Source organism: Peromyscus eremicus, chromosome 13, assembly GCF_949786415.1.
Source record: "Peromyscus eremicus chromosome 13, PerEre_H2_v1, whole genome shotgun sequence".
Taxonomy (NCBI): Eukaryota; Metazoa; Chordata; class Mammalia; order Rodentia; family Cricetidae; genus Peromyscus; species Peromyscus eremicus.
The window spans coordinates 42,849,582-42,875,902 of NC_081429.1; the positions used below are offsets into that span (position 1 = coordinate 42,849,582).

A 26,321-nucleotide genomic window follows, 5' to 3' on the forward strand; every position below is an offset into this window, starting at 1 on the left:
GTATGTCAAATGTGTTGCTGACTGGTCAATAAATAGAACACTGATTGGCCAGTAGCCAGACAGGAAGTATAGGCGGGACTAACAGAGAGGAGAATTTAGAGAACAGGAAGGCGGAGGGAGACACTGCCAGCCGCTGCCATGACAAGAAGCATGTGAAGATGCTGGTAAGCCACGAGCCACGTGGCAAGGTACAGATTTATAGAAATGGATTAATTTAAGATATAAGAACAGTTAGCAAGAAGCCTGCCACGGCCATACAGTTTGTATGCAATATAAGTCTCTGTGTTTACTTGGTTCAGTCTGAGCAGCTGTAGGACTGGCAGGAAAACTCTAGCTACATTTTTTTTTTTTAAAGAAATGACTAGTCATGAGAATCCCTGTGAAAATCTATGAGAAAGGGCATTACAAAACAAGATCCAGACACAATACCAAACAAAGAAGTACGTTCTCACATTAAAACAATCCACAGCTAAGCAGGCAGGCTGAAGGTAATTAGTTAGTTGGAAGAAGGCCAAGACCTTGAGACAAACATTTTAGTTTCTTAAAAACTGCTTTGGGATTTCTAATGGCCACTTAGGGTCAAGCCTGGAACGTTGACTCTCATCGAGGAAACAGTATCTCATCGTGGATACCAAGGTATCTGGGAGCTTGACATTTGCAAGTATGTTACTTGATAGAGACTGAAAAAAGTTATACAGACCAGGAAAGTAGATGCTAGTGATGCTGAGTCATAAGGCTTTAGTAATATATATGTATATATAATTACTTCTCATTTATTTGTTTTGAAGAGATGTACATATTCTCTGGAGTGATAATTGTGTTTCATATTGATTCACTAGTGTAGTATGACTATTTTATTCAAAATTGGGTGAGAAATGAGATATTATTCAATATCACAAATATTGTAAAATCTTTTAAAACTGACTAAACATTTTGGGGTTCAGATGTTTGTCAATATTTATGTGTTAGTAATACATGTACAGACATCTCTATATAAAAGTGGAGTAGCACTTAGGGACAATGAATAAAATTACACATAATTTATCAGAATCTTATGCTGTAAAGAAATACAGAAATTTATCTATGTGTAGTGAATTAACTATTGCTTGGTAAACTTTGAAACAATAATGGAATCTTTTGAAAATGGAATGTCTAAAGTTGTGAAATTCTTAATGGAGAAAAAAAATCCTTTTCTTCAAAAGATTCCTTCACATTTTGTGACAATGTCTAGATTTGATATATTGCTTTTTACCTTACTCTCTTGAGCATAAGCAAACTTGACTTTTCTGGCAAATAAAACATAACATCTGAGGAAAGTCAAATATTTTTTTCTTTCTGTGGCAATGTTATTTTATGAAAAATATATTATGTGTTATAAAAATATTATAGTAGATAACTAAACTACTTCACACTTATAACTTCGTGTCAGTCAAATAAGCCTACTGACACTCGCCTACTTTCCTCACATATTGTCACAGCAACTTCCTAAAACTCACTTTTAAAAAAAAAAAAACAATTTGCATTGTATAGAAATTTAAGAAGCATGTCAGCTTTGACATGGACATTTCTATTTGTAAAAACCATTCACATAATGATTACCCAAATTCTTTCTATATTTCTAATGAGTTAAGTTTCAAAATAATTTTCTTAAAGCTTGTCAGGAGGGAAAATGGCATTGTATATATTGTGTATTATGACTATGATACAAATATCTGAGTCTGCTCTGGAAATCAGACGTGTTTCCACACCACCTGTGGTGTGCTCGTCACCTTACGGAGCTACGCATTGTATTCAAGTGTGTAGATGTGTAATTGATGGGAGCCTGGTGCCAGAGTAACTCTGAGGTGGGCTTAGAGACTCATCCTACACAGTCATGATAATGTGAGGGCTTTTTCTGAGAAAAGTTTAGATCAATTTCTTGATTTCTTCCTTCAGAGAGGGAGTTCTTCGGATTGGAGCTCCCTCCATGGTTGGCCAAATGAGTGAGGTTCTTCAAGAGACTCTAGAGGAGGAATGTTTTCTTTGTGTTTCTCAGATTTGTTTGTTTCTTACCTGCTTGACCATGATGAACAGCTTGCTCTGTGTCAGTGAAGTTAGTAAGTTCCTTAGCAAGAATCTACTGTCACCTTGTCTTTGCAGGTTAAACATTATTGATTTACGTTTCTCAGCTTGCTATATCTATATTATTTCACTTATTTTCTATGTATTTCCCTGTAGGTTTGAAGATTTAATTTTTATTCTTTTACTTCAATATTCTGAATGACGGACAGATGCTATAACTCTGTTACATGTAATATTATATCATATCCTTGTGGCCAATATACACATGGTCCATTCTTACCAAGAATTGTGATGTTTTCAGGGATGTCATCTGATATTTTTTCTCTTATAGCACACTACATACTTTCTCTTATCATGAATGAGGTCAGTGCTAACATCATCCAGGTGATAAATTGAGTATTCATTCCATTGTTGTATTAAGTATATATTCCTGAGATTTATTTATTTTAATTGTTTTCACATTTGTATTTAGACTTTTGTGTTCTACTTTTTCTACTTACATATTCATGAAATTTCGCTTATATTTAAAAAAATATTTAAAAACATATTCATAATTGTGACATAGTACTAAGCATATGTATGTACCACATTTAAATAATTAGTCCATTAGGGCTAAACATTTTTCAAGCTTCCAATAATTTGCATGTGTATGGAATACTCCTATGAATATGTATTTATGTGACTTTTGTTTCTAATTTTCTGGTTTAAAATAGTAGCTACTGATTTTAGGTTAATTCCACCTTTGGTGAATTAATTTTGAGACTTTTAAAAGTTATAATATTAGTTATATTAAATAATTTTGAACAGAATAGTTAAGATAATCAAGTGGCAATATTTCTCAAAGGAATTAAGGAGGTTTATTTCATTGTCTTGTCATTCTTGAAGTTTTCCACTCACATCTGAAAATCCAGGATTTCTCAGTTTTTGGACAGGGATAGTAATAACAAATGTCACAAAGACTGGATGTTCAGATTAAAAACTTATTTAAATATTGATTTTATTAAATCATTCACTGAATTCCAAGGTAAATGGGATAACAATGGAGGCATGCAGACTCACTGTGAATGTAAGCAGTTCCCACAACGGAAAGGGCATTGAATTCTTGATCAACATTCTAGAAAATTTTATCCTTTAACTATTTTTGATTTAATAATTTTTGTCTGAATTTTGTAAATCAGTTAATCTTCATTATTGTTAATATGGTTTTAAAAATAATTCATGCCAGCTGGTGGTGGCACACGCCTTTAATCCCAGCACTCGAGAGGCAGAGCCAAGGGGATCTCTGTGAGTTCGAGGCCAGCCTGGTCTACAGAGCGAGATCCAGGACAGGCACCAAAACTACACAGAAAAACCCTGTCTCAAAAAAAAAAATTCATGACAGACAAAAATCTATAGTATAATCTTATTTATATTCTTATGACACTTTTTTCATGAACAATTTGTTTTAGTCACAGTCCTATTGTTAACAGATTCTTCCTGGAATCAGAAATTTTATGGGTGCCACTAGATAGGCCATTTTGTTGTACCCGTCAGCTGTATTTCATGAAGCTCTGTAAGTTGTCTCTGACATCCTGGGTGCATCCTGTAGTGCATATCTTCTCCTATCTTTTCACTGCTTTACTATTTTCATTTTCTTAACTGAAATCTTCATGAATCTCTACCCCTTCCCCCAAAATATGTAAAAGAAAACTCATGAAGTGTTAACTTACTATGTCTAAAATTATTTCCTTCTGTGCTATTCACAATATATTTATCAATTTGATGAATGGCTTGGCTGTGTCTTCAATGTGTGCCAAAAAGAATTATTCAATATTTGAAGTCTACCTTATAACACATAGTCCCTGTGAGAAACCTGGTAGATTTGGATCCTTTTAGTTTCTTGTCTGGCTCTCTCAGACCCTCTGTCACCTCTTTACTTCCCTGGTATGCCTTTGATTGTCAAATTAACCCAAATAGAAACACCTGGGAAGAGAATCTCCAAGAAGGATTATTGACATTGGGTTGGCATGTGAGCATGACTATAGGGACTGTTTTAATTAAGTGAAATGATGTTGGAAGACCCAGCCTAATATGGGTGACAATAATCTCTAGAAAAGGATCTACTCCTGGACTCTACAGGAGTAGAGAAATTGATCTGAGAACTAGCCAGCAAATAAGGATGAATTTAATTCTCTCTGTTCTGGACTTTGGATATGAAGCAACCAGGCGTTTGGAGTGTTTGCCTTGACTTCCTCCCAGTGTTGGCCAATAACCTGGGAGCTACTCCAGACAAACCCTTCCTAAGACTATGTTGCCTCTTTGTCAAGATATTTTATCACAGCAACAGAATTATGACTAAGGCCACCTGAATCTCATTGGTTATTTTTTGTTTGACTGATTATTGCTTGCTTGTTCATTTTAGAGTGCCATTCTGTGGTAAAGGCTCTCATGGAACTCACAGCATAAACCAGGATGATCTCAAAACTATGGCATTCACCCTGCCCTTTGCTGCCAAGTGTGGAGATTGTAGGCCTACACCACAAAGCTCAGTTTTTGTCTGTAAATCTATTTTTAATTAAAATCTAGAATGATTCCTGGTATCTTGAAATTTTGACTATATGTTTCCAGGTATCTATTATTTTGGGCTTTTTGTTGTTGTGTTTTAAAATACTGTTTTGTGAGCCCCCTTTTCTTTATTCCTTAAGCTAAAGATAACTAATTTTTAAAATAATTTATTCTCCTATTCTGTCTTTGAGTTATCTTTCAGTAACTCATAATATTGGGCTTTCTAGAAATTCCTTTTGTTCATCTTTCTCCCTCATTTTCACTTCTCAATTTCATCTATTATCTACAAAAATCCCCAATTTTATTAAATATCATTTAATTGAAGCTATCTTATCCACAATACTTATTGAATTTAAGGACATTTGTTTCTCCCTTGCTTTTCTATATGAGATATTTTTCTCTTATGTATAAGCTCTTCAGGTTACCAGAGGACAAAACCTAGTTATTTTTTTGATTTTATAGTTTCTGCAACTTTCTAATTTACATTGTCTGTAAGTTTTACCATTTACTAAACTTTGCTCTGTTATGTTACAACAATTATATTTCAGTCATGAGCTCATAACCTGAGACTGTGGTTTATGTATTAAATGTATTAGTTAATGACAAGAGATCAAACAAGGAGATACACTATAGTTTTAGAGATAAGTGTGATATACTATGGCAAAGAGACCACCTATTACTTGGAGATCTAGAGTAAACTGATTAAATAATATAATAAGAAAAATATTAAAATCATAAAATCTAACCTTGCCAATCATATTTCACCAACTTCATATTTTCTACACGTATTTTCTTTCTTTCTCAATGCCAAAGCCAATTACAGCTTGCGTATTATCCCCACTGAGGTCACATTGTGGAAGAGAGGGCAAGAGGAATGAAAGACCCAGAAGACTGAGAGAAGGGCTGTAAGTTGCCATCTGAGTAAAACACGCCTATCATAGTCATGAACTCTCATCAGCTCTTGATGCTGGCACTGCACTTACACATGAAGGTCTATATAAAAATCAGGCATGAGTGGATAAGGAGATCAAAGAGTCCTGCCCTTCCCTGCTAACATACATGCTGACACATTTGACCTGTATACCCATTGGTGATGATCAGTGTGCAGTGGATAGTTCCAATCTAGATATCAAGCATATGGTCCTGGTTAAAACAAATAGGTCGGAAAATAAAACTAACTCATGAATGTAGAAAGGAGACTGGAAGGAAGGAATGGGGTTGATAGGTTTGAGATGAAGATAAGGGAAGAGGAGAGGGAAAAATATATCAGAATGCAGTGTGTGTGTGTGTGTGTGTGTGTGTGTGTGTGTGTGTGTGTGTGTGTGTGTGCGTGCGTGCGTGTGTATAATTCTCAAAGTAAAAACTTAAAGTCAAACAAACAAAGAACTTTGTGCTTTTGGGTATTATATCAACTAGATCTTTGTTCTTCTCTAGATCTTCATAGATCAAGACAAATATATATTTAAGGACCACAGACCAAGTTCTAATCTAATTCTTAGGGAAGCTAATGAGAATCCTTTAAAATTTAAAGTGGTTCTCAACCTTCCTAATGCTGCAAGCCTTTATTACAGTTTCTCATGTTGTCGTAGCCCCCAACTCTAAAAGTATTTCACTGCTACTTCATAACTGTAATTTTGCTACTTCTATGAATCCAAATGGAAATAAATATCTGTGTTTTCAGACAATATTTGATGTACCCTGTGAAAGGGTTCTTTCGATCACCCCCCCAAAGGGTAGTGACCCACAAGTTGAGAACTGCTGGTTTAAATGGTTTAATTGGTCCCCAGAAGGAAAGATAATACTCACTTTTATGATGAAGAACTGACTCAGGAATAGTCAATATAAGCAAATAATTCTGAAGTGGTAAGAGACAGGCTAACAGAAACATCTGCCCAGCCCCTTGGAATATCTCTTAAATGCAGCTTTTTTTTTTTTTTTGTCCTACTCTTTTTTCTAAAGTATAATTTAAGGTTCAAGATCCTTTAAACTGTTTTTGTTTTCTCTGTTTTGTTCAGTTAATGACTTAATGCTATAAACAAATTCATGTAAATGTGATAGCCAGTCATCTTCCAGGAATCTTGTAAGGCTTCATCTATTTGACATTTCAATGGGACTTTCCTGGTGTAAAGGTGATTTATTTCTTTCAGTGATGTATCTGTAGCACACGTGTCCAGGCATTATTATCAGAGGCTTATTCCACCTTTATTACAACGATTATATGGACAGTACGTGTGGAAGTTTCCATTGCTGCTATGGTTGATGTAACTCTAGGATATTTGTTCACTTTTTCTGTCTCATACTTACTAAATAATTTCCTGGTTTTCTCTTTCCCCAGGTCTAGGAGCTGAGATGAGTAGGTCATGGGAGCCTGGCTGTGTGTGGTTAACTGATAAATATCATAGCCATTCTTGAGAAATTCACATATCACATATCACATATGATATGAACATATCATAAACCAGATATGTTCAGTGGACTTCAGGAATGTTTTGCTTTGACTGGGGGTATTTAGATGTAGATTTCTGAGACTTCCAGTTGTTCCAGTCAAAACTGAACTCAATCTGTCCCCTGCTAACTCTCCCTCAGAGCAAGTCAGTTACTACTGTTGGTTGTGGCAGTCTTTCAAGGTTGCAAGAAATCCACCAACCCTATTAAAATCCACCAACTCTATTATTTGCATTCCCATTACCACAACCATTTAAGACCTAGCATGAGAAAATATTTGAGTGTTTGAAAGAGCTTTGTTTTTTTAAGTTGAAATCATTGGAGTGTGTATTGTTGAATTCCTTTTTGCCTGGATGTTTTAGTAATAACTTAATACAATAAACAATGGTAAAATTAGCAGAAGTCTTCTGTTTTTTGCATTTTCATTTATGTTCATCGATATAGTCTCTTTTAAAGCCATTAAATTAATATGATATGCTTTGAGTGGAGTTTTTCACCCATCTGAAATGTTCTAAATACAAAATTTAGTATGATACATTTAAAAATTATTAATGTTCATTTGCCACCTGTCAGCCAAATAGAGTAAAAAAAAATGCTTATTAGCAAAGTTGAAGGAATACATGGATAAACCGTATCAATAAATGAACTTCTGTACTTTAGGATGTCTACATTGTGTAGAAGGATTTTCCTTGAAAATGTGCCAACTTTTTTTTTTCAACTTTTGGATCACATCTTATTATCCTAGCTGTAATTAGAAGTCTTGTGAAATTAAGAACCATTAAATGCAATGAGTTTTCAGCACAGACAATTTGCCCAGAGGCACCCAGCCAATGGGTCTGCAAGGATGGGGCGTTCACAGAGTCGCCCCTCCTCTCCTCCTATTCACTCTAAAATGAAGCATCTTTTCCACTTAGCTAATTAATTACACCTGCCAACAAGCAGATGGTTCTGAAAGCTTTGAAGCATGGAAATAGCTAGGTGCATATCAGCTAGCTTCCTTCAGTGGCAATTTAGATTATAACTCTTGAAGCTCCAGAGAAATGAAATATTAAATGACTACAAAAAAATCCTATAACCTTTAATTTTTTTTTAAAGTATTTTCAGGTGTAAAATATATGCCTTTTTTTCCTGATCTCAGTACAAGCACATTTTCAGGCTGTTTATGTTTGTATTGAGGTTGGAATAGTACTGGCCAGATGTTGCCAGGCAATTGTTCTTAGCACTAAGATAAAATAAAAACAGTGGACTAGATATGTTCTTAGAAATTTTCGAAATATTGTCGCTTTACAGTAAGCTATATTTTGTTTTTTGATATGTTGTTTAAATTGATGTAAGAATACATATGTAGCCATATTGAAAATAGAACTGTAGCACGGGAGGAACTCTAATATGTTCCTTCATAATGTACCTAGTATTCCATGCTGTTAAGCTAACCTAGTCATGGTCAGCATTGAGAAATGATCAGTGAAGTTTAATTGAAGGTAATAGTATTTTAAATATCACCTATATATAACTACATATATACCAGATCAAATTAACCATAAAAGATGAGTATATGTAAGACAATTTTGCAATATTAACTTTTATGAGTTTATAATAAAATATGTAGTTTATATCTTATTGAATCACAATAATTTAGTTTCATAAGAAATTTAAAGTACGTCTTCTGATATACTTTGTTACTTTGTAACAAAAGTACAGCCTTTCTATTTTAAAGGAATATATATATGTGTATATATATATATATATATATATATATATATATACACATATATATATTTTAAGTGAACATATAATCTTGCTAGTGGTAGAATAAAAATGTCTCTGCATTTTTGCCTTCTGTGTCAATACATTTCTAAAATGTATCTAAATAAATCAGTGAAAACACTTCAAATTTCCAGATAAAATCACTTCCCTTTACTCACATAAACAAAAAGCCATGTAATAAACATATCCAATGATGAATTCATTTAAATATATTGTGTATCGAATGATAACATTTAATTCATATGTCCCAAAGACAAGGTTGTTCTCTTCATATTTTAATATCTAAATGCATAGAATTCATTATGTTTGCCTGCATGGAAGACTCTTTGATTAGGCTCAAACTCATTATTTTTAATTTTTACTTTCCCTTTCTTCCCACAATTAAGTTTTATTTCCTTTAACTTCTAACTGATTAGACTTGAAACTTAATTAGAAAACAAATTTCAGTGTTTTGGATTTATTAGTTCACAGCTTATTTCATTTTCATTTTTTATTAACTAATCAACCACTATAAAAATGGTTGAAACACCATGCTTAAATTGTAGATTTGTTAGTAGAACCAACACCTCAATATATTTAAGCCACCCAGTTTTCCCACTCTTAGAAATGAAATTGCAAGGGGCATAGAGACAGATTCTTTCAGGCTTTCTGACATTGGGTATAGTAATTAAAATCCATTTTACCTTATTCATTGAAGCAGAACCCTAAGGACTCAGTGTAGAGTTCCCACAGTACTTGAAAATAATAAAATTGCCTTTAAAAACCTCAATCTCTTTAGTGAATGGAAGGCTTTTCCTTAAGTAGGCTGAATTCTTCAAGTTTTATTGTACTGCCTTTTCCTCTGTGCCTACTTTTACAGAGGTAAAAGGAATCCACCTTCAGTGATGAGGTTGGGATGTGGTCCAGACACTCTAGCAGAGCCAAGACTTTAAATGTGGTGCCTCTCATGTAGAAATAATCCCTTAAAAGCATAATTTTACCTTTCAACTCAATAAAATATTTTTGGAAAATGCTTCAGGGAAATTGCTGAGTTCTTAATTATGCTTGGAAGTAGACTGCATAAGACAGAGTATACCTCAACTCTGCTTATGCTGTGTTTTCTTTCTGTTTCTCAGACATCCCTTCCTGTAGTGCTGGGAATGTGGAATAAAAGTTTGAAATTAGAATCCCAGTTCAGCACTTAGACTGACTTGGACTCTCAGTTTTCTAGAACACTCTGGCCTGTTATTTAGTGTTCCAAATTTTATTTTTCTCAACTGTACCATGAGACCATTAAAAATTGCCCTGCCTAATTTTCTTAATTAAGGGAAATACAGTATTATGCATATTCAAGTAGAGGTAGCATTTATGAAGAGCTATTACTATGAAATCTACAATGACCGGTTAGCCAGACCCTGGAATCCTCATTGGAGTCTTGTGTGTGAGGCATTAGGCATCTTGTTTGATCATCTCTTGCCTGATATGCCTTTTGAGGACAAGAATCCCATCCCCCCAAAAAATGCTGATTTAAAGACTCCAGTAATTTTATGAGTGCTCAGTACCTATAATATGTCCCTAAAAGAAAATTTGAAAGTTAGGTAAGTAGGTTAAAAAGTTTAACTGGCTTGCTATTCAAATCCATAGGGCTTTATAGTTGTTTTTCGATTGGTAATTTGATTCTTGGTGTAAAAAAAGTAAACAAACACAAAGCAGCTTACAAACTGATTAATTTAGAGTTTACCATCACAAACTTGAAATAAGTTTTCATAATGACAAAAAAGTAAAATATGCACCACAAAAATGTTTTATTTTTTCTTAATTAACAAGTTACAAACTCTCATTTTCTAACTTAAAATAATTGTGTCAGTTATCTTTCAAAAGGATACTCATGAGATGAATAAGGGAAAGTTACTGGGCAGGATAGAAACAAAATATGCTCACTGGAGGGCTCTTCCTACTATCCCTTAGTAATAATAGCACATCAGTTGGACCTTTGCTGAGAAGTAACAGTCAGTGAGCATTTCCAAGTTAACTCATTTGGGCCTTATAGTTGTTCTTTGAGTGTGATTCCATTAGTATCTTTATTATATGGATAAGTGTAATGACACTCAGGGAGAATGAATAATGCTATACGTTAATGTTAGCATATGTTACAAGTCGCAATCATGGTTACACATCTGTCTCCATATCCCAGGAAGAAAACCACATCTCAGGAGCTATCCTTCTCTAGTATTAGACTTTTGCATGACTGAACCATCTTATCTTGTTAGCATTATAACATTTGGTGTTTTCTTATGTCTAATCTTAAAAAGCATCTCTATTGCCTAAAATGAAATCCAACCACATTTATTAAATCTGGGAAAGATGGACCATCTAAACTGAAGCTATTTTTTTTTTACTTAATCTGGAAGATATAGGCATATTATTGCTTGATAGGACAGATTCTGCTGTGTCATTACATATTAACAGCATAAAAATTTTTTCACTTGTGGAAAATGAGATTTGTAGGGCTGGTGGTAATATGCTGATCTACTAAATCGTTACTGAAAAGTATTAATGAGTTTGTTTTAAAATAGCATGTGTATGTAACTTGAAGTCTTTGAATCCATTCTCTGAGCGAATGGAGTACTGAGTTAGAACTTGTTAATTCAGGTGTGATGACCTATATTCCCCTGGATCTGCTGGCAGTATTATTTCATCTTGCTTATTACATATCTAGTGTTTGTTGTCTGTTTTATTGATATAATAAAAAACTTAATACTTCAAGCAGTGTGTGGAGCAGTCTCAGCATTTCACTGCCCTAAGCTGCTCAGATACATTGGTATTCTGCATTTCCCAATGAATCCAGCTGGAGACTTGCCAGATCCTGGCCATGAAGGAGCTCTGGCTGCTTGTCCTGGGCTCGTGGAAATGACCTTGGCTTTATTGAAGCATGAAGGTGAAAGTCACAAGGAGACTGTGAGAGGATGCCTTATGACCTGTGAACCAAGGACCAAACCAAAGTAAGAGAAGGAGCTTAAAATGTGGTCACAGAATGTGGCTACAGAAATGATAGGGTATGACTCAGAAGATTAATCCACTAGGTATCCAGGATTACACAGTGTAAGAGCGCTAAAGTGTTACAGAATCTCTCATCTGGTCCTCAGGACAACTAGTCTTTAGATAAAAGAATCTCTGAAATTGTGCTGATAATCTGTTTTGAACAGCCTTTAAACATCCAGGTCTTTTGCACACAATATCTTTAACACTGCAAATCAATGGTGAATACTAAAGTTTCCAATTTGTAGATAATAGAAAATAAACTGAAATGACTTTGTCTATAATCTAGAATTGAAGGAGTAGTGAAGATACTGTGCATGAGCTGTAGGGAGTCCCCATACGTGACAAAACTAACGTAGGAAAAACACTTGAACACATTTCAGCATCATTTTAAGTTAGTTGAAGGAAATAAAAGGAATATGTACTACTTGGATAGATAAATATGAAGTTAACAAACAAGAAAACCTAATTTGTAGTTTAAGAAATATTGTGTGAATATTTAAAAGACATGTTTCTGAATGTGTATTATCTTGAATTTTTATCTGTCTTTTTGCCATATATGTAATTGATATTTCATGTTTTGACAACCACTAATGCACACAGAATCACTACCCTTATTCAGACACCCATTCCTTTTTGGTTTTCCCCAAAGAATTACATAAAATATATGCTATTAAAATTCAGTGTGAAGCGCTATAGCTTCTTTTCTAACTGTATAGAAGTTCATTGCATTGTATAGACTTTGAGTCTAGTTAATCTTGATATATAATATTTTATTTATTTGTGTATTTATAATAAAGTTTAAACTTATAAAAATATATTTAAATGTCTTTACACATTTAGACTTTTTACAGCATTTCAGGTTCTTTGTATTATTGTGTCAGAATTCTTTCATTCCTTATTTTTATAATTTTTTTGTTTTCAATGTTTGTTTTGCAACTTCTGTTTCTGAATCGTCCAGGCCCCCAATTTACACACTTATATTCTGAATATGATCTTGTATAGGCTTAAAAATCTTGATATAGTTGAGAAACCAATAATCATTTTGCAAGATTTAATAATTCTTCTTTTTCTTGCTTTATCTTCTATTTGCAAGTTTTATCTTGCCAGCAACAAACATACACATTGATGTTGTTATTACTGTCATCTAGGAAAATCATCCTTTATAAAAACTCTAATGAAGTGAAGAAATCACACATTGTGAGAGGAGTTATTAAAATGATACAAACTAATATAGGAGGTGAGATATTTGAAAGTGACCTTGCAGTATATACCAGGCTTATTGTATTAAAGCTTGTAAATAAAAGGGACAAATCATTTCTGTACTAATATGACTTCCTCCCTTTATTGGAAATGAAAACATTGAACTCTGCTGATTTCTTTTTCTACTGAAGCAATTACATTTTCTAGAAACTTGGAGCAGTTATTTAAGAGGATTGTTGTCTGTAATGTGGGATTTTTGCTGGATAGAACATAAAAACATTTGTGCTTTATGTAAGGGAGTATTCTGTTTCAATATAAAGAAGCCACTAAATCTTTCGTGTTTTCTGTTTATGTACTTGAATTGTACCCATGGTTATTATCAGAGCAGTGATTACCTACTGTAAATTTGAGTATACATCATCAAATACTCATATTTTGTTCTTTTTATAATTGTCAATATAGTTTAATATACTTTTAAGATCTTTTGCAGAATAGTTTTAAGAATGTTATGCCAGACCTCTCTCTCAAAAGAATTGTTGGGATGGCATATGATACACTAATTGTTTGCTAATAATGTCAGATAGATGTCAAATTTTTCACAGGTTTTATAACTGTTTTGAACACACTCAGACACTTTTTGGGCAATAGAAATGGATCCTCTTATCCTTTAAAATTACATTTCAAATATAGTATTTAAGGGGATCAAGTTAGTTAGTTTCTTGGGAAAATAAAATTTAAAATGATAATATGCATACCAACCAGGTGGAAGATCAAAAAATAGAAAAAACTTACCTAAAACCAAACATAAAGATAGTTATGACTCTGAAGCAAGTAGATTTCTATATATACATGAGAATAAAACTTGATAAGGTAGCTTTGGAAACCTACTCACTACGTCTCATCAACTTCATTCCCAAATATTCACATGGCATAGGTTTGCTCATAGCTTTGCATCAAAGGAATATTCTAGGATATAGCAGTACCACTTACAGTAACCCAAATGAGAAAAATATGTATTGCCCATCAATGCAGACTTGGAAACACCATGATATCATGCAACAATGAATGTAAACATGGCAGATGAATTTTGTAGACATGATGTTGAGCAAAAAATAGAAAAGATGTTAAAATGATATGTAGGTTATTAGTTGTATGACAGCTCTTTTTTCCCTATTACTATCACTACTTAGAACTTTTAAATATAATATGTAGTTGGTCATATGACAGTCAGAGAAGAAATTTGATTCCATATTGCTGGATGTGACTTTGTGACTTAATTCGGATCAACAGAATATAATTGTTTATGGAAGGTTCCTTACATGACTAAGAGGCCGCATATACCCATCCATTCCTTTTAATGATTTCTTTGATTTTGAACATTCCTTTTTATCAACTCAACCCTCTTTTTTTATAGTAAAGGGATTGAAGAAATAAGATAAACTGGAATCTAGAACCCTGATGATTGTACACTTTACAATGTCCTTGAACCATCTAGCCAGAAAAATACATAAAATAAAACAAAACTTTCTCCTTTAAGGTGTTCTGCAATCTCTTATTGAGTAACAGAACATGAATGTAAACATATGAAAAACAAAAGCCTCTCTTATAGCACTAGTTAACATTAGTTAACTAATGTTTAAATAATCATTAAGTTTAAAACAGAATCAATGTTTGATAGGTTCTATGATTTCAGCAACCTCATTATAGAGGTTAGAATTGTACCTTGAAATAGTGAGACAGATCTTATAGCTAGCAAATCAAAACTAGATACTGAAATTTGTTTTATCTCATTGACTAGATTCAGTATTATTTCCTTCCTATATTCCTCAAACCTTGATATTAGAAGAATGACCTATATGTTTATCATCTATGTATCTACCGACAAACCAAACCATACTGTAGACACCCTTTCTATTTACTCATAGCCTACAATATAACATTATTTTAATGTGCAAGAAATATTCATATACCTGGTGTTATGAGATGACGATATCTGACTTAAGGAGAATTAGTGGATATAAAATGAAAAACTCTAAGGAATTTCCATTACGACATTATGATTGATTAAATATGAAGAGATGAAATAACCACTGATAGATCTTAATTTGTTTAGAGGGGAGTGTATGAGGTCAGAGAATGATTTATAGAAATCAATTTTCTCCTTCCACAATGTAGGCTTTAGGGATCCAGGGATAAACTCAGTTCACCAGGCTTGACAGAAAGCACCTTTTCTCCCTGAGACGGATTGCTAACCCAGAGTTTCTTTCACATTCTGGGCATTTTCTTAGGAATTATGAACAAAGAATGATATACTTCATGGTTTTTAATTCTTGAGAAAACCGCACCAATATAGGGAAGATAAGGAAAGTATCCAGGGTGTGACAGCATGAACTCTGTGTCAAATGATCGTTAAAATAGTGATAGTAAGGATGGCGAATCTCCACATGAATAGTTAGTCACAGCAAAGCACTCCAAAGAGTGCTTGGACTTGAGCTGAAACAATGAAAACTCAGAATCGTCTTGTTCACTGAAGCATTATTAGTAAGTTAGAACAATGTGGCAACATTGCTGGGTTCTATTACATCAAGGTGTTTTGTGTATATTTTCTATTATAACTTGACTTTCAGCCAATGGGTCTAATAATTTCCTCTTTAAATTGCCTTGCTCTGCTTGAAAAACTGTCCACTGTTACTGCCTCCCATTTGGTATTCGCATGCATGAGCTTTTGACTCTGATCACCGAGCTGAAAGATAGAGGGTTGCATCACTCATTTACATTATCACCCTCTACCCCCTCCCAATACAAATGTGACATTTCAATTTTGCACACTTCAACTCTCCTTAAATCATCTGTATAAAAACTTCAAAGCTTGATTGATGATGAATGAGCCATTGTCTCCTCAAGCACCCGTTTCTCATTAGCCTTTGGAGTCTCAGCTTATTAATAATGAACCTTGAGGGCTGACCCAGTGGGGTGGCAGCAATTCATTGTACTCCCAGCTGAAAGGTCTGGGTTTGGGAAAGATACAGGAATCCATAGACCAAGTCCATTCTAGAGATGATGTATTAAGTATTACAGGTGGACAATGTGATCTATATTACTTCAGTGTCATTATCTGCCCACAGACTTGTGTGGCTTAAGGTGATGACAGTGAGAAAGATATATTGCTTTGTTTCTGAGAAAGATCCATAAATGCCTGTGCAGCTTCATTTTGAAAATGGCCTTTGTGCGACTTTGGATTTTGACTTCTTCGTTGTGTGCTTTGTCTTGGATAGGTAATATAAGTCTAATATATACATTATTTAGGTGTCTGCACTGTAACTAGACAAGTGTGATGCTTTTAACCTGTATTATTATTATCATTTTCATTCTACAGTTGACCTATATGATGCCCTCCTACAAAGTGAGACATTTAGATACATAGCCGGGGATTGATGTGAACAATTTCTTTCCTGTTTATTAGATTTTTATTATATCATTGTGGTTAACAGTTCTTTGAGAGATAGTTACTACCAATACCCGTAAAGAGACCAAAGTGTCATATGTGTAACTGTATTTACAATTATAATACCTGTTTTGAGAAAAGAGAGAGATTCAGTCACTTTTATGTAGTAATTAGAAATAGTACATTGGGTGAGAGAGATACTTTCAGTTTTCTAAACCTCCCAGGAGGTCACATTCATGTGCATTTTTGCTAAAGATGTCACACCACAGTTAGACTATTTCATATAGGTCTGTAACAAAATACAATTATTTGACCACATTTTATTTTGAAAGAATATATTTACATAATGTCAACAATTCTATTAAAAGAAGCTATCTGGCAACCCACTATAATAACCAGTTTTGAGAAAGTGGCTAACAAAATAATTTATTTAAATAACAAAAACATTATTTTCATCAGACTCATGAAAGGATATTTAAATGAAAAAAATCAATGGTAAGTGTTTTTTCAGGATTTGAAGATGTAAGTTGCTCATATTCTTTTTCAAAAGTCATATCAGCAGTTTGTATTTTCCTAAAAATAATTTCAGAAGCTCCATTACGTAGACTAAAAAAATTGAGTACTACAGTATAATTTTAGCTTTTCCATAGTATATACTAGGTAATTTGTGTAAGCTTAAGAAAATTGGAACCAACTATAATAACTCAAAGTCATTTTTATTCATGTAGTAACTAATAACCGAGTTTGATGCATAAAATGGACTTTTTATACCACTAAAATGTGTTAAAATGACTCATAAGTATTAAACCTGCTCTCTATAGTAATCTTTTATAAGTTTTGAGCATTTTATATAGTAACATTTATTTTATTTCAGTTAATAAGAAGTCTATCCATAAAATTACATATGGATGTGTTTAATTTACTTTATATTCAATAAATTCTACTGTCTATAGATTTTAACTTAGTAAACATCTGTTGTTTATCTCAATACTACAATACCCAGTACTGGGATACAAGTTTGACAAACAGGACCAGTTTCTGACTTAAACACAGATTCAGATAAAATGATTTAAGTTGTTTATGGAAAAGGTTACCTTTCATCATTAATTTTACTTAGCCACAATGCAAATTAAAACTAGAAGATTCAGCGTAAGTTAGCTGATGAATGTTGGCATGAAATTACATGGCTTATGTTTGTTCATATAAGCAAAGGTATGCATTGGGCAAAGGCTGCCCAATGATAGGTAGTGCAAAGACAGTTATGAACCATGTCCACTAACTTCACGAAGTTTAGTCTAGTCATATTTAAGTTTAAAATAATGTTATATATGTGTTTTTTAAGTTAAATCCCATAGTTACATTACAGCATAATGTGAATTGTTATTTCCTTACTCCAAGTATAAAAATATTTATTCCATCTTTTACTTGACCTCTATATATTTAGTGAGAAAAGCTTGAGATGTAAATATATTTAAGTGTTTAATGGGGTTTTTCGGTAATGAATGATACTTTTATTTTTACAGAATGCCATATCTAATATAACTTTAACATTTATTAGTAAAAGTCAGTTCTGTTTTGAGAAATTACTGGAAATAGTTTCATACAATATAGTAAGAAAACTCAAAGCTTCTCCTACGCCAATTGATTGATTAAATGACCTTGAATCTCTATGTATATTTCCTAATTTACTCTGATATGTTTTTAGAACAGACCATGAGTACAGTGGGATGAGATTGTGTAGTAGAATATTATTTTAAGGTGTGTTACTTTTGTTTATGTTGCATATGTTTAACTCTGTGAAGCTGGGCTACTGTGCCTGTGTAAAACACCTGATGGTCTAATAAAGAACTGGCCAATAGCGAGGCAGTAGAAAGGATAGGCAGGGCTGACAGGCAGAATGAGAAATCTGGGAAGGGAACTGGAGATCTAGCAGCCAGAGGAGGAGGAGGACTCCAGGGGCCAGCCACCCAGCTACACAGCAAGCCACAGAGTAAGACTCAGATTTACAGAAGTAAGAGAACAGGAAAATCCCAGAGGTAAAAGGTAGTCAGAATAAGTTAAGAAAAGCTGACAAGAAACTAAGCCAAGCTAAGGCTGGACATTCATAATTAATAATAAGCCTCCGTGAGTGACTTATTTAAGAGCTAGGTGGTGGGTCCCCCCAAAAAAGATCAAAGACCAATTAACAATAAGATTGCCTTGAACTTCTTCACTTATTTGACACTGTTAGTCACTCTACTCAACCTGAACTTATGCCTCTTTGACTGTCCATAAAATTCATTCATTGTTTTTCATCTCCTCTTTTTAATATAGAACTCTTTTTTTATCTAGATCCTAAAATTTAATTATTACTTACTTTAGCTTCATGTTAGGGAAAAGGAAACTGTGGTTATGAAACAGGTGGGTTTTTTTTTTCAAATAAATCTTCAATAAAACAAATAAAAACATTGCTGCTTTTATAAGTTACTAAAAATAGATGTAAATGTGAGTGACTTTTTTGGTATTTTATCAGAGTAAGATCTCCCCAAATCCGTCTGTTTTTCTGGTAATTTTGTCCTGTCTGACAGTAAGTTAAATCCTTCATAGTCAATTATATCAGGTTACTCTTTTGTTAGTATATTTGTATGGGTAGGAATCATCCCCTAGACGTTTCATATTTGAAAAATAACCTAATCAAGTATTTTCTCACAAGTAATACTAAAATAATATTTTACATATTTATAATGTTATAAAATCAGACAAAACTTTAAATCATATTTAAAGATAATTGTAAGAGTATTTCCTGAAAATATTTTTATAGACAAGGATTTAAAATGTGACATCATATGTTCCTTAGTATATTTCTGTAAATGTCGATGAAAACTTACTTTGTTATAATTGTGGGATTTTGTCATTCAAAAGTGGAGAAAGATATATGTCATAAAGGCAAAACAGCTATTTAAGCTGAAACAAAGAAACTATTCCATATTGAAAGCTAAAAATGTATAAATCTCCCAACTGAATTGATTGAGGAATCTGGATTTCAGCTCTTTCATGTCAAAAAGCATCATCCAGATTGACCATGACTGTGCCTTAGTTCAAAATTTTAGTCTGTAAGCTTGTTTTTAAATTATTATTGTCTCTTTTCTGTATCCCTTTTCCAAGAAAAAGCCAAACTCTCCAATGTAATATTTCTAAGAAACAAATGTTAATAATAGTAGTTGATTAATTCTGCTGAAGAAAGAGATTTGAGAAGATTATTATTCATCATAATACAATCTGATTCTATTTGAGAATATCCAGATAGGAAGTAGCAAATGGACAGTGTGTTTCTTCCATGTGAACAGTTTGAGTTAAAATGTTACTCCTGAAAACTAAGGTTGTTTTCTTTTGTTTGTTTTCATAATGTTTTAAGCTATTACCTCACTCCTTGTGTATTTTTTTTTTTCAGTAGAAGTTTTCTAAATGTAGACTGAAAAATAACCTTCATTTCCTGAATAGCAGTCAGGATACTCTTTCTTTTCACCTAATGAAGAATTATTCCTAGACCTGAAGAGTATCTCACAGTGCCTCATGAGAAAGCTATTAGTATAAAATCTGTGCACATTTTCCCATAGAAACTTAATGCCAAACATTAATACAGAAATTCTTTTTTACAATCAGGCTTACATCTCCCTTCTGCTCTGATGAAGGTTGGATGGTTAGGTCATGAAAAATAATGAACTAGGTTTTAGAAGAAGAAAGATTATCTAATTCCCCTTTGTTTCTTTTTTTCCTCCTCTTCAAGAAGTGGAACCAACAGGCAGTGAAAAGATTGATGATGAGAATGGGACTGAGTTTGAAGTGGAACTCTTTGAAAAATGTAAATTAATCTAGAGGATTTAATACATGCAGAGCCACCAGGTTCTTTGAATGTGCTACCAACTTCGCATCAGCAAATGCTACTCTGCTGCTACACATTCCTTTGTTCATTCATTTCACACTGGTTTAAGAGAGCTCTTAAAAGTTTAGCTTGCACCAGGCACACAAAAAGGAGAAAATAACAATATTACAAACTTTGAAGAACTGCACAAGGAAGATGACACTCTAGGTATAAAGGAGCATGACTGTCTTTCCACACTATTACACTCTATCTGGTTGGAATTTATTGGTTAGCAATATGTCCTTAAACTGCTGTTTCCTCTGTCTTTCATAAAGTACCAATGGAAATTTTTTTTGAACAATGAAATGCAGTTATTATTTACATTTTATTTTTTAGTGAATTTTAAGTTCATATATTCATTATACACAACAATAGATTTCATAGATATCTTATATGAGTACATCACGTACTTCTATTATCTAAACTCTTATTCTCTTTGTCTCTATGCACCTCCTATTAATCTCATTTGTTCCCCATATCTCTTCTTTACCTACATTCCCAATTTACACGCATTTATGTTCTTATCTTCCTATAAAATATCTAAACTCTACAATAAAAGAGAATATTTAATATTTATCTTCTTGCATCAGATATTTCATTTAGTATCATTATCTCAAGTTGTATTTCCAGCAAATGACATGATTTTATTCTTCTTCATAGCTAAACAAAGTACCATTTTGTATATACAGCATTTTTTTTTCTGTATCCATTTATGGCTTGTTGTATACCAGAGAGAGCCTTCTGTTTCCTCCTCATCAAAACATTGTCTTAGATAACATAGGCATTCTGTATCTAGAGTGAATAATACAAGCACTCAGAAAATCTAGGAAATAAACTGACTCTGTAGAGCAGCTAGTCCAACACTGCATCTAATCCTACTTTTTGTAATGACTGTTACTTGTTTTTCTTAGTTTGTAGATGGAGTTTCCAAATGATCATATAATGATTCTAAGATTATATACGGGGCAACAGAGAGAAACTCTAGTAGATAATAAGCAGGACAGCACTATTTGTATGTCTAATTTCTTTATATTAACATTTTTCAGAGGAACTATCTTAATTTTTCTGAATAACTTAAAGGTATCTGAAAGAAGCTCTTTATATGTCATCATACATTGTGCCTGGGGAATAGTTTAATTAATCAGTATTAGTTGTTTAATAGAAAATCAAGTAAAAAGTAGCCTTCATGAATTTTTATAACTTTTCCAGGTTCCAGTGCCAAACAGGAATGATATAACATCTTGCTTTGTGTTATTTTTTAATAATTGACCAATCTATTGATAACATTTCAAGTGGGAATGAATATTTTGTAACAGAACATTTAATTTTTATTTTTTTTACTTTATGCTTATTACTAATGTATGGGCCTTAGTAAACATCAGATTTAATAAATTCTAAAGAAGGCACATTTGAAAGTGTGTATCAAGGATCTTGAGACTTCACAGTCTGTGGCCATGGAATGATATTTTTGGAAATTTATTTTAATGATTAATTAAAGAAAAACGAAATAACAAGAGTTCCATTAAATAACATTAATTAGTTCATATTCTGGTATGTTATATTATCATTAAATAAAATAGTAATTGTAATTCCATACTTAATATGTAATATTAAACCAAAGTAGCAGATTATGAAACACTACAAGTGATACTGTTATAAATTCAGGGTAAAGTTACAGATACTAAAAATATCTCTATCAAAATATTGAAGGTTTGTCTATTAGAATTATTTATATTTTTGGTCTATACTTTTCAACTTTCTGAAGTATTGAAATCAAGGTAAGTGAATCAATGATAATATTTCTAGAAGCATCCTGGCTCATAATATAACTCTAACACTGAAAATAATTTCAACAATGCCTTCAGATGGCTAACATTTTTTAAAAATAAATTGATGGTTGGTTTTGTTTCCAATACAGAAATTCTAAATGGTGGCGTCTATGTAGACCAGAACAAATTCCTGTGTTATGCTGATACCATACACTGGCAAGATATCGTTCGGAACCCGTGGCCTTCCAACATGACTCTAGTGTCAACAAATGGAAGCTTCGGATGTGAGTAGATTTTCCCATCATCCGGTTTTAACATCTGTTTATCTATCTGTGTGTGCTTATGCTTGCGTGCGTGCGTGCGAGCGTGCGTGCGTGCGTGCGTGCGTGCGTGCGTGCGTGCGTGTGTGTGTGTGTGTGTGTGTTTCTGTCTGTCTGTCTATGTCACAGTGCATCCATGGAAGTCAGAGGACAACCTGTGGGAATCGTTTCACTTCTTCCAGCACATAGGGCATAGGGATTGAAATCATATCATCAAACTTGAGGTCTAACCTCTATCTGCTGACTCATCTCATCAGCCCACATCGTCCTCTCTAATGTCTTAATATTCTTTTCCCCTGTGTTATAGTGAACATCTTATCTTGTTCAGCATGCCAGTGGTGATATTTTGATATCTGAATCCATTATAAAGCTCAGTTATTTCTTCCTACAGTTGTGTCATACAGCAGATCGCTGACCAGCATCATGCTTCTAATTACTCTCTTTCAGAATTTTCAAACCTTGATTTTTCACTAATGCCCTATGGATAACATTGGGCTGTGGTGGTGCATGCCTTTAATCCCACACTCAGGAGGCTGAGGCAAGCAGATCTCTGCGTTCAAGGCCAGCCTGGTGCAAAGGGAATTCCAAGACAGCCAGGGCTACACAGAAATTCTGTATCAAAAACAAAAACAAAAGCAAAAAATCCATTCACAACAATGCAAAATGAGTCACTGTAGAATTCATATACAAGAAACACTTTACCTTCTTCATTTTTAATCAGAAATAAACCACTAAATTCTCTATTTTTTAAAGGTATAGTACTACTTCTACCAGAGAGGATATTTTTTAGATTAATAGTATTTAATATGATGAAATGATAAGCAAATAGTGTCTGAACTATCATCAAAACCTGTGCCAATGATTCTGTCTGGAATCTCTTTCATTTTTATAAAGCTTTGTTGTCACACATTTATTATTACTGACATTTGTATGAGAACTGAATCTTTATCAAGTATTAACCTGGGTTTTAAATTTCTCAATCTATTATTATATATTTCCCACCTGAAATCATAACTCTCTCCACATAGTTCCATAATTATTTGCAATAGTGCTGATTGTGTTATGACTCTTTTATGGGAAATCAAACTCCAAGGGACAATTATTAAATTTCATGATGGCCATAATAACATAATGGGGAAATATGAATGTATTTGATCAAAACTGACAGCTGTGTTTTTAATAAAAGGCTAAAACCCCTTTTTTATGAAAGTAGAGTAACATAATTTTCTTGTCATCTTTAAACAGAAATTTGTATGAGATTCTGTCTTTGTAGTTTTCAAGTTATCTAACAGGTAAAATTTCTTGTGTATTTTTTTTTAATCTGCTGGTGCTAACAGTGGGAAAGACGTGATTTGGAAATGGCTACTGTTTTCAGGTGGCTGTAATAAAGGAATATCATATGGGGTGGAGGTTGTATTGGTTGAATGGGGGAAAGGCCGGCTGACTCCCTGCTTCTCAGAGAGACTTGCCTTTAAGGCATAAATGAGATCATGTAAGAATAAAGTCTGAGCCAGAAGCCAGAGGGAAATTTGCCCAACCCCCTTACAGGGTTTGAAGCAGGAAAGGTCTATGGGGTTTGTACACTTTCACAGATGGTATCCCTTTGTGCTGATCTTTTGGAGGGCTAATTTGGATGGTTGTGACTATAATTAGGCAACTGTGGCTACACTTTTTGTTTTGCATGCAAAAATATCAGATGCAAAAATTAAAAATGCAGACTAGGTTCGTAGTCAATGGTCCTTTACAGATTAGCCATCTATTGTTGTCAAAATGTTATTACCAGCTCTAGGTGGTAAATCATTCCATCTACTATATGATATTGTATCTGACAATAATGAATTAACTGTTGTTTAAATACTAGTTTTCTATGGTTTTATTTTACTAACAGAAAAAAATGAAAAAAAGACAAACACTATATGATCCCTACAATATTGAATACATTGATATAGTCCACTTACAATAATCATATTTGAGTAACAAAATACAAAGTGTAGCTATTCAGGGTCTGAGAAGAGGAAATCAAGGCTGCTGTTTAGTTGGCTCGCAACTGCAATTTCACTAAATGAAAGAGTTCTGAGGAGTCATTACACAGAGAAGTGTAAATTTACCCATACCACTGACATACAAAATTTAAAAGTTAAAATCACAAATTTTGTGATATCTTTTTTCATCATAATTAGTAATAAGTAAATGAATAAATGTATTTTTAATTTTTATTGATAATAGAGTCTTCTCTCATACAAAACATTCTGACCACAATTTCCCCTCTCCCCACTTTTCCCAACTCAAAAGCTACTAAATGCTCGAAATGTAATATAGATATAATCTGTGGTTTCTGTTTTCCACAATACAGTTGTCACTACTATTTGAAAATTTGTAATTGATGAAAATAATAACTTTAGCTGGGCATGGTGGCACACACCTTTAATCCCAAATCTCTTGTGAGTTTGAGGCCAGCCTGGTCTACAGAGTGAGTTCCAGGATAGGCTCCAAAGCTACACAGAGAAACCCTGTCTTGAAAAACCATTTTAAAGAAAAGAAAATAATAACTTTAATAGCTAATGAATAGAGAACATATCTATTCATGTTAAAACATTTCTAAACTCTCTCACATAATTTTAGGAATCTAATGAATCAAATCTGGCATGTGTGCTTGTTTGTCTTGTTACCAGTGTTAACAATGCGCATGCTAGATGTCTTTTCAATGAAGGATGACCACAACTGTGTCCTGAAACTCCGCCATTGTGACTAACAGTAAACAAAACTAAATGGCTTAGGATTTTCAGTAAATTTACAAATATTTCCTGGCTTTATGAACTGAGTTTTCTAGTTTAGAAGTAGCTCCTTTCTTCTTCTGCTTGACTAAAAAATCTTAATCATGCTTTAAGATATTCATCAGGATATTAGTCCAAGAAATTTGGTCTTCCTGAGGTTTCATTCCAGAGATGCAGGGATGGTTCAACATATTTAAATCAACAAATTTGTCCATCTCATAAATAGTCTCAAAGTCAAGAATTATGTGATCTTGTAACTAAATGCAGAAAGTGTCTTTGGTGAAATACAACATCCCTTCCCAATAAAAGACATGGAAGGACTGGCAATCAAGGGATTATACCCCAACATAATAAAGGATATATACAATACAACTATAGTCAACATCATGCTAAAAGTAGAAAAACTGAAAGCATGTCTGCTAATATTAGGAAGAGGACAAGGATGTCTACTTTCCATTCCTATTCAATAATTCACAAGAGTGCTTAAAGTCTTAGGTTGGTAAGACAAGAAATAGAAAAAAAAAATCCAAAATTTGTATTGGAGGCAAAAAAAAGAACACTCCCAAAAACTATTATTAAAAATATTTCACAAAATATATCCTTATGTATATTATTACGTATCACTTATTCATAATATAAATATGCAAAATATTTAAAGAGAAATATGTTCTTTGTTGAAAAGTATTTGATATGTAATTGAAATGTAAATAAAAGGGCTATTATCCATATTAAAACTACTTATAACAATACAAACCTATCAGATATATCACATAACTAAATTGGTTTTCAGAACCAAATATCAGCTTGCTACAGAATAGGGATGGGAGATTGAAAATTTGCACACAGAATTTACAAGCAGAATTTCATAAACCAGTCTTTCTCTAACAGGATGTTCAGACAGCTTTAATTCCTGAGCATTATAATTTTTGTTTTATTGAATCCTATATGCCTTAAAAATTACAATACCCAAACATTGCACACTATGTTCATGAAAGAACTCTCTTGAGTTAGAAGAAAAGCAGTCTGAAAATAGAATTTAACTAGAATTATTACAATAACACTCTTGTTACACCT

At 33.2% G+C, this 26,321-nt stretch overlaps 1 protein-coding gene across 1 annotated transcript in view; it reads left to right on the top strand.

Moving 5' to 3' along the window:
* Erbb4 (erb-b2 receptor tyrosine kinase 4) overlaps nt 1-26,321 on the top strand; it is a 708,187-nt gene that overhangs the window by 306,412 nt on the left and 375,454 nt on the right. The window contains exon 4 of the mRNA XM_059278119.1: nt 22,303-22,437. Within this exon, the coding sequence (XP_059134102.1) occupies nt 22,303-22,437 (135 nt within the window). The remainder of the gene's footprint in view (nt 1-22,302; nt 22,438-26,321) is intronic.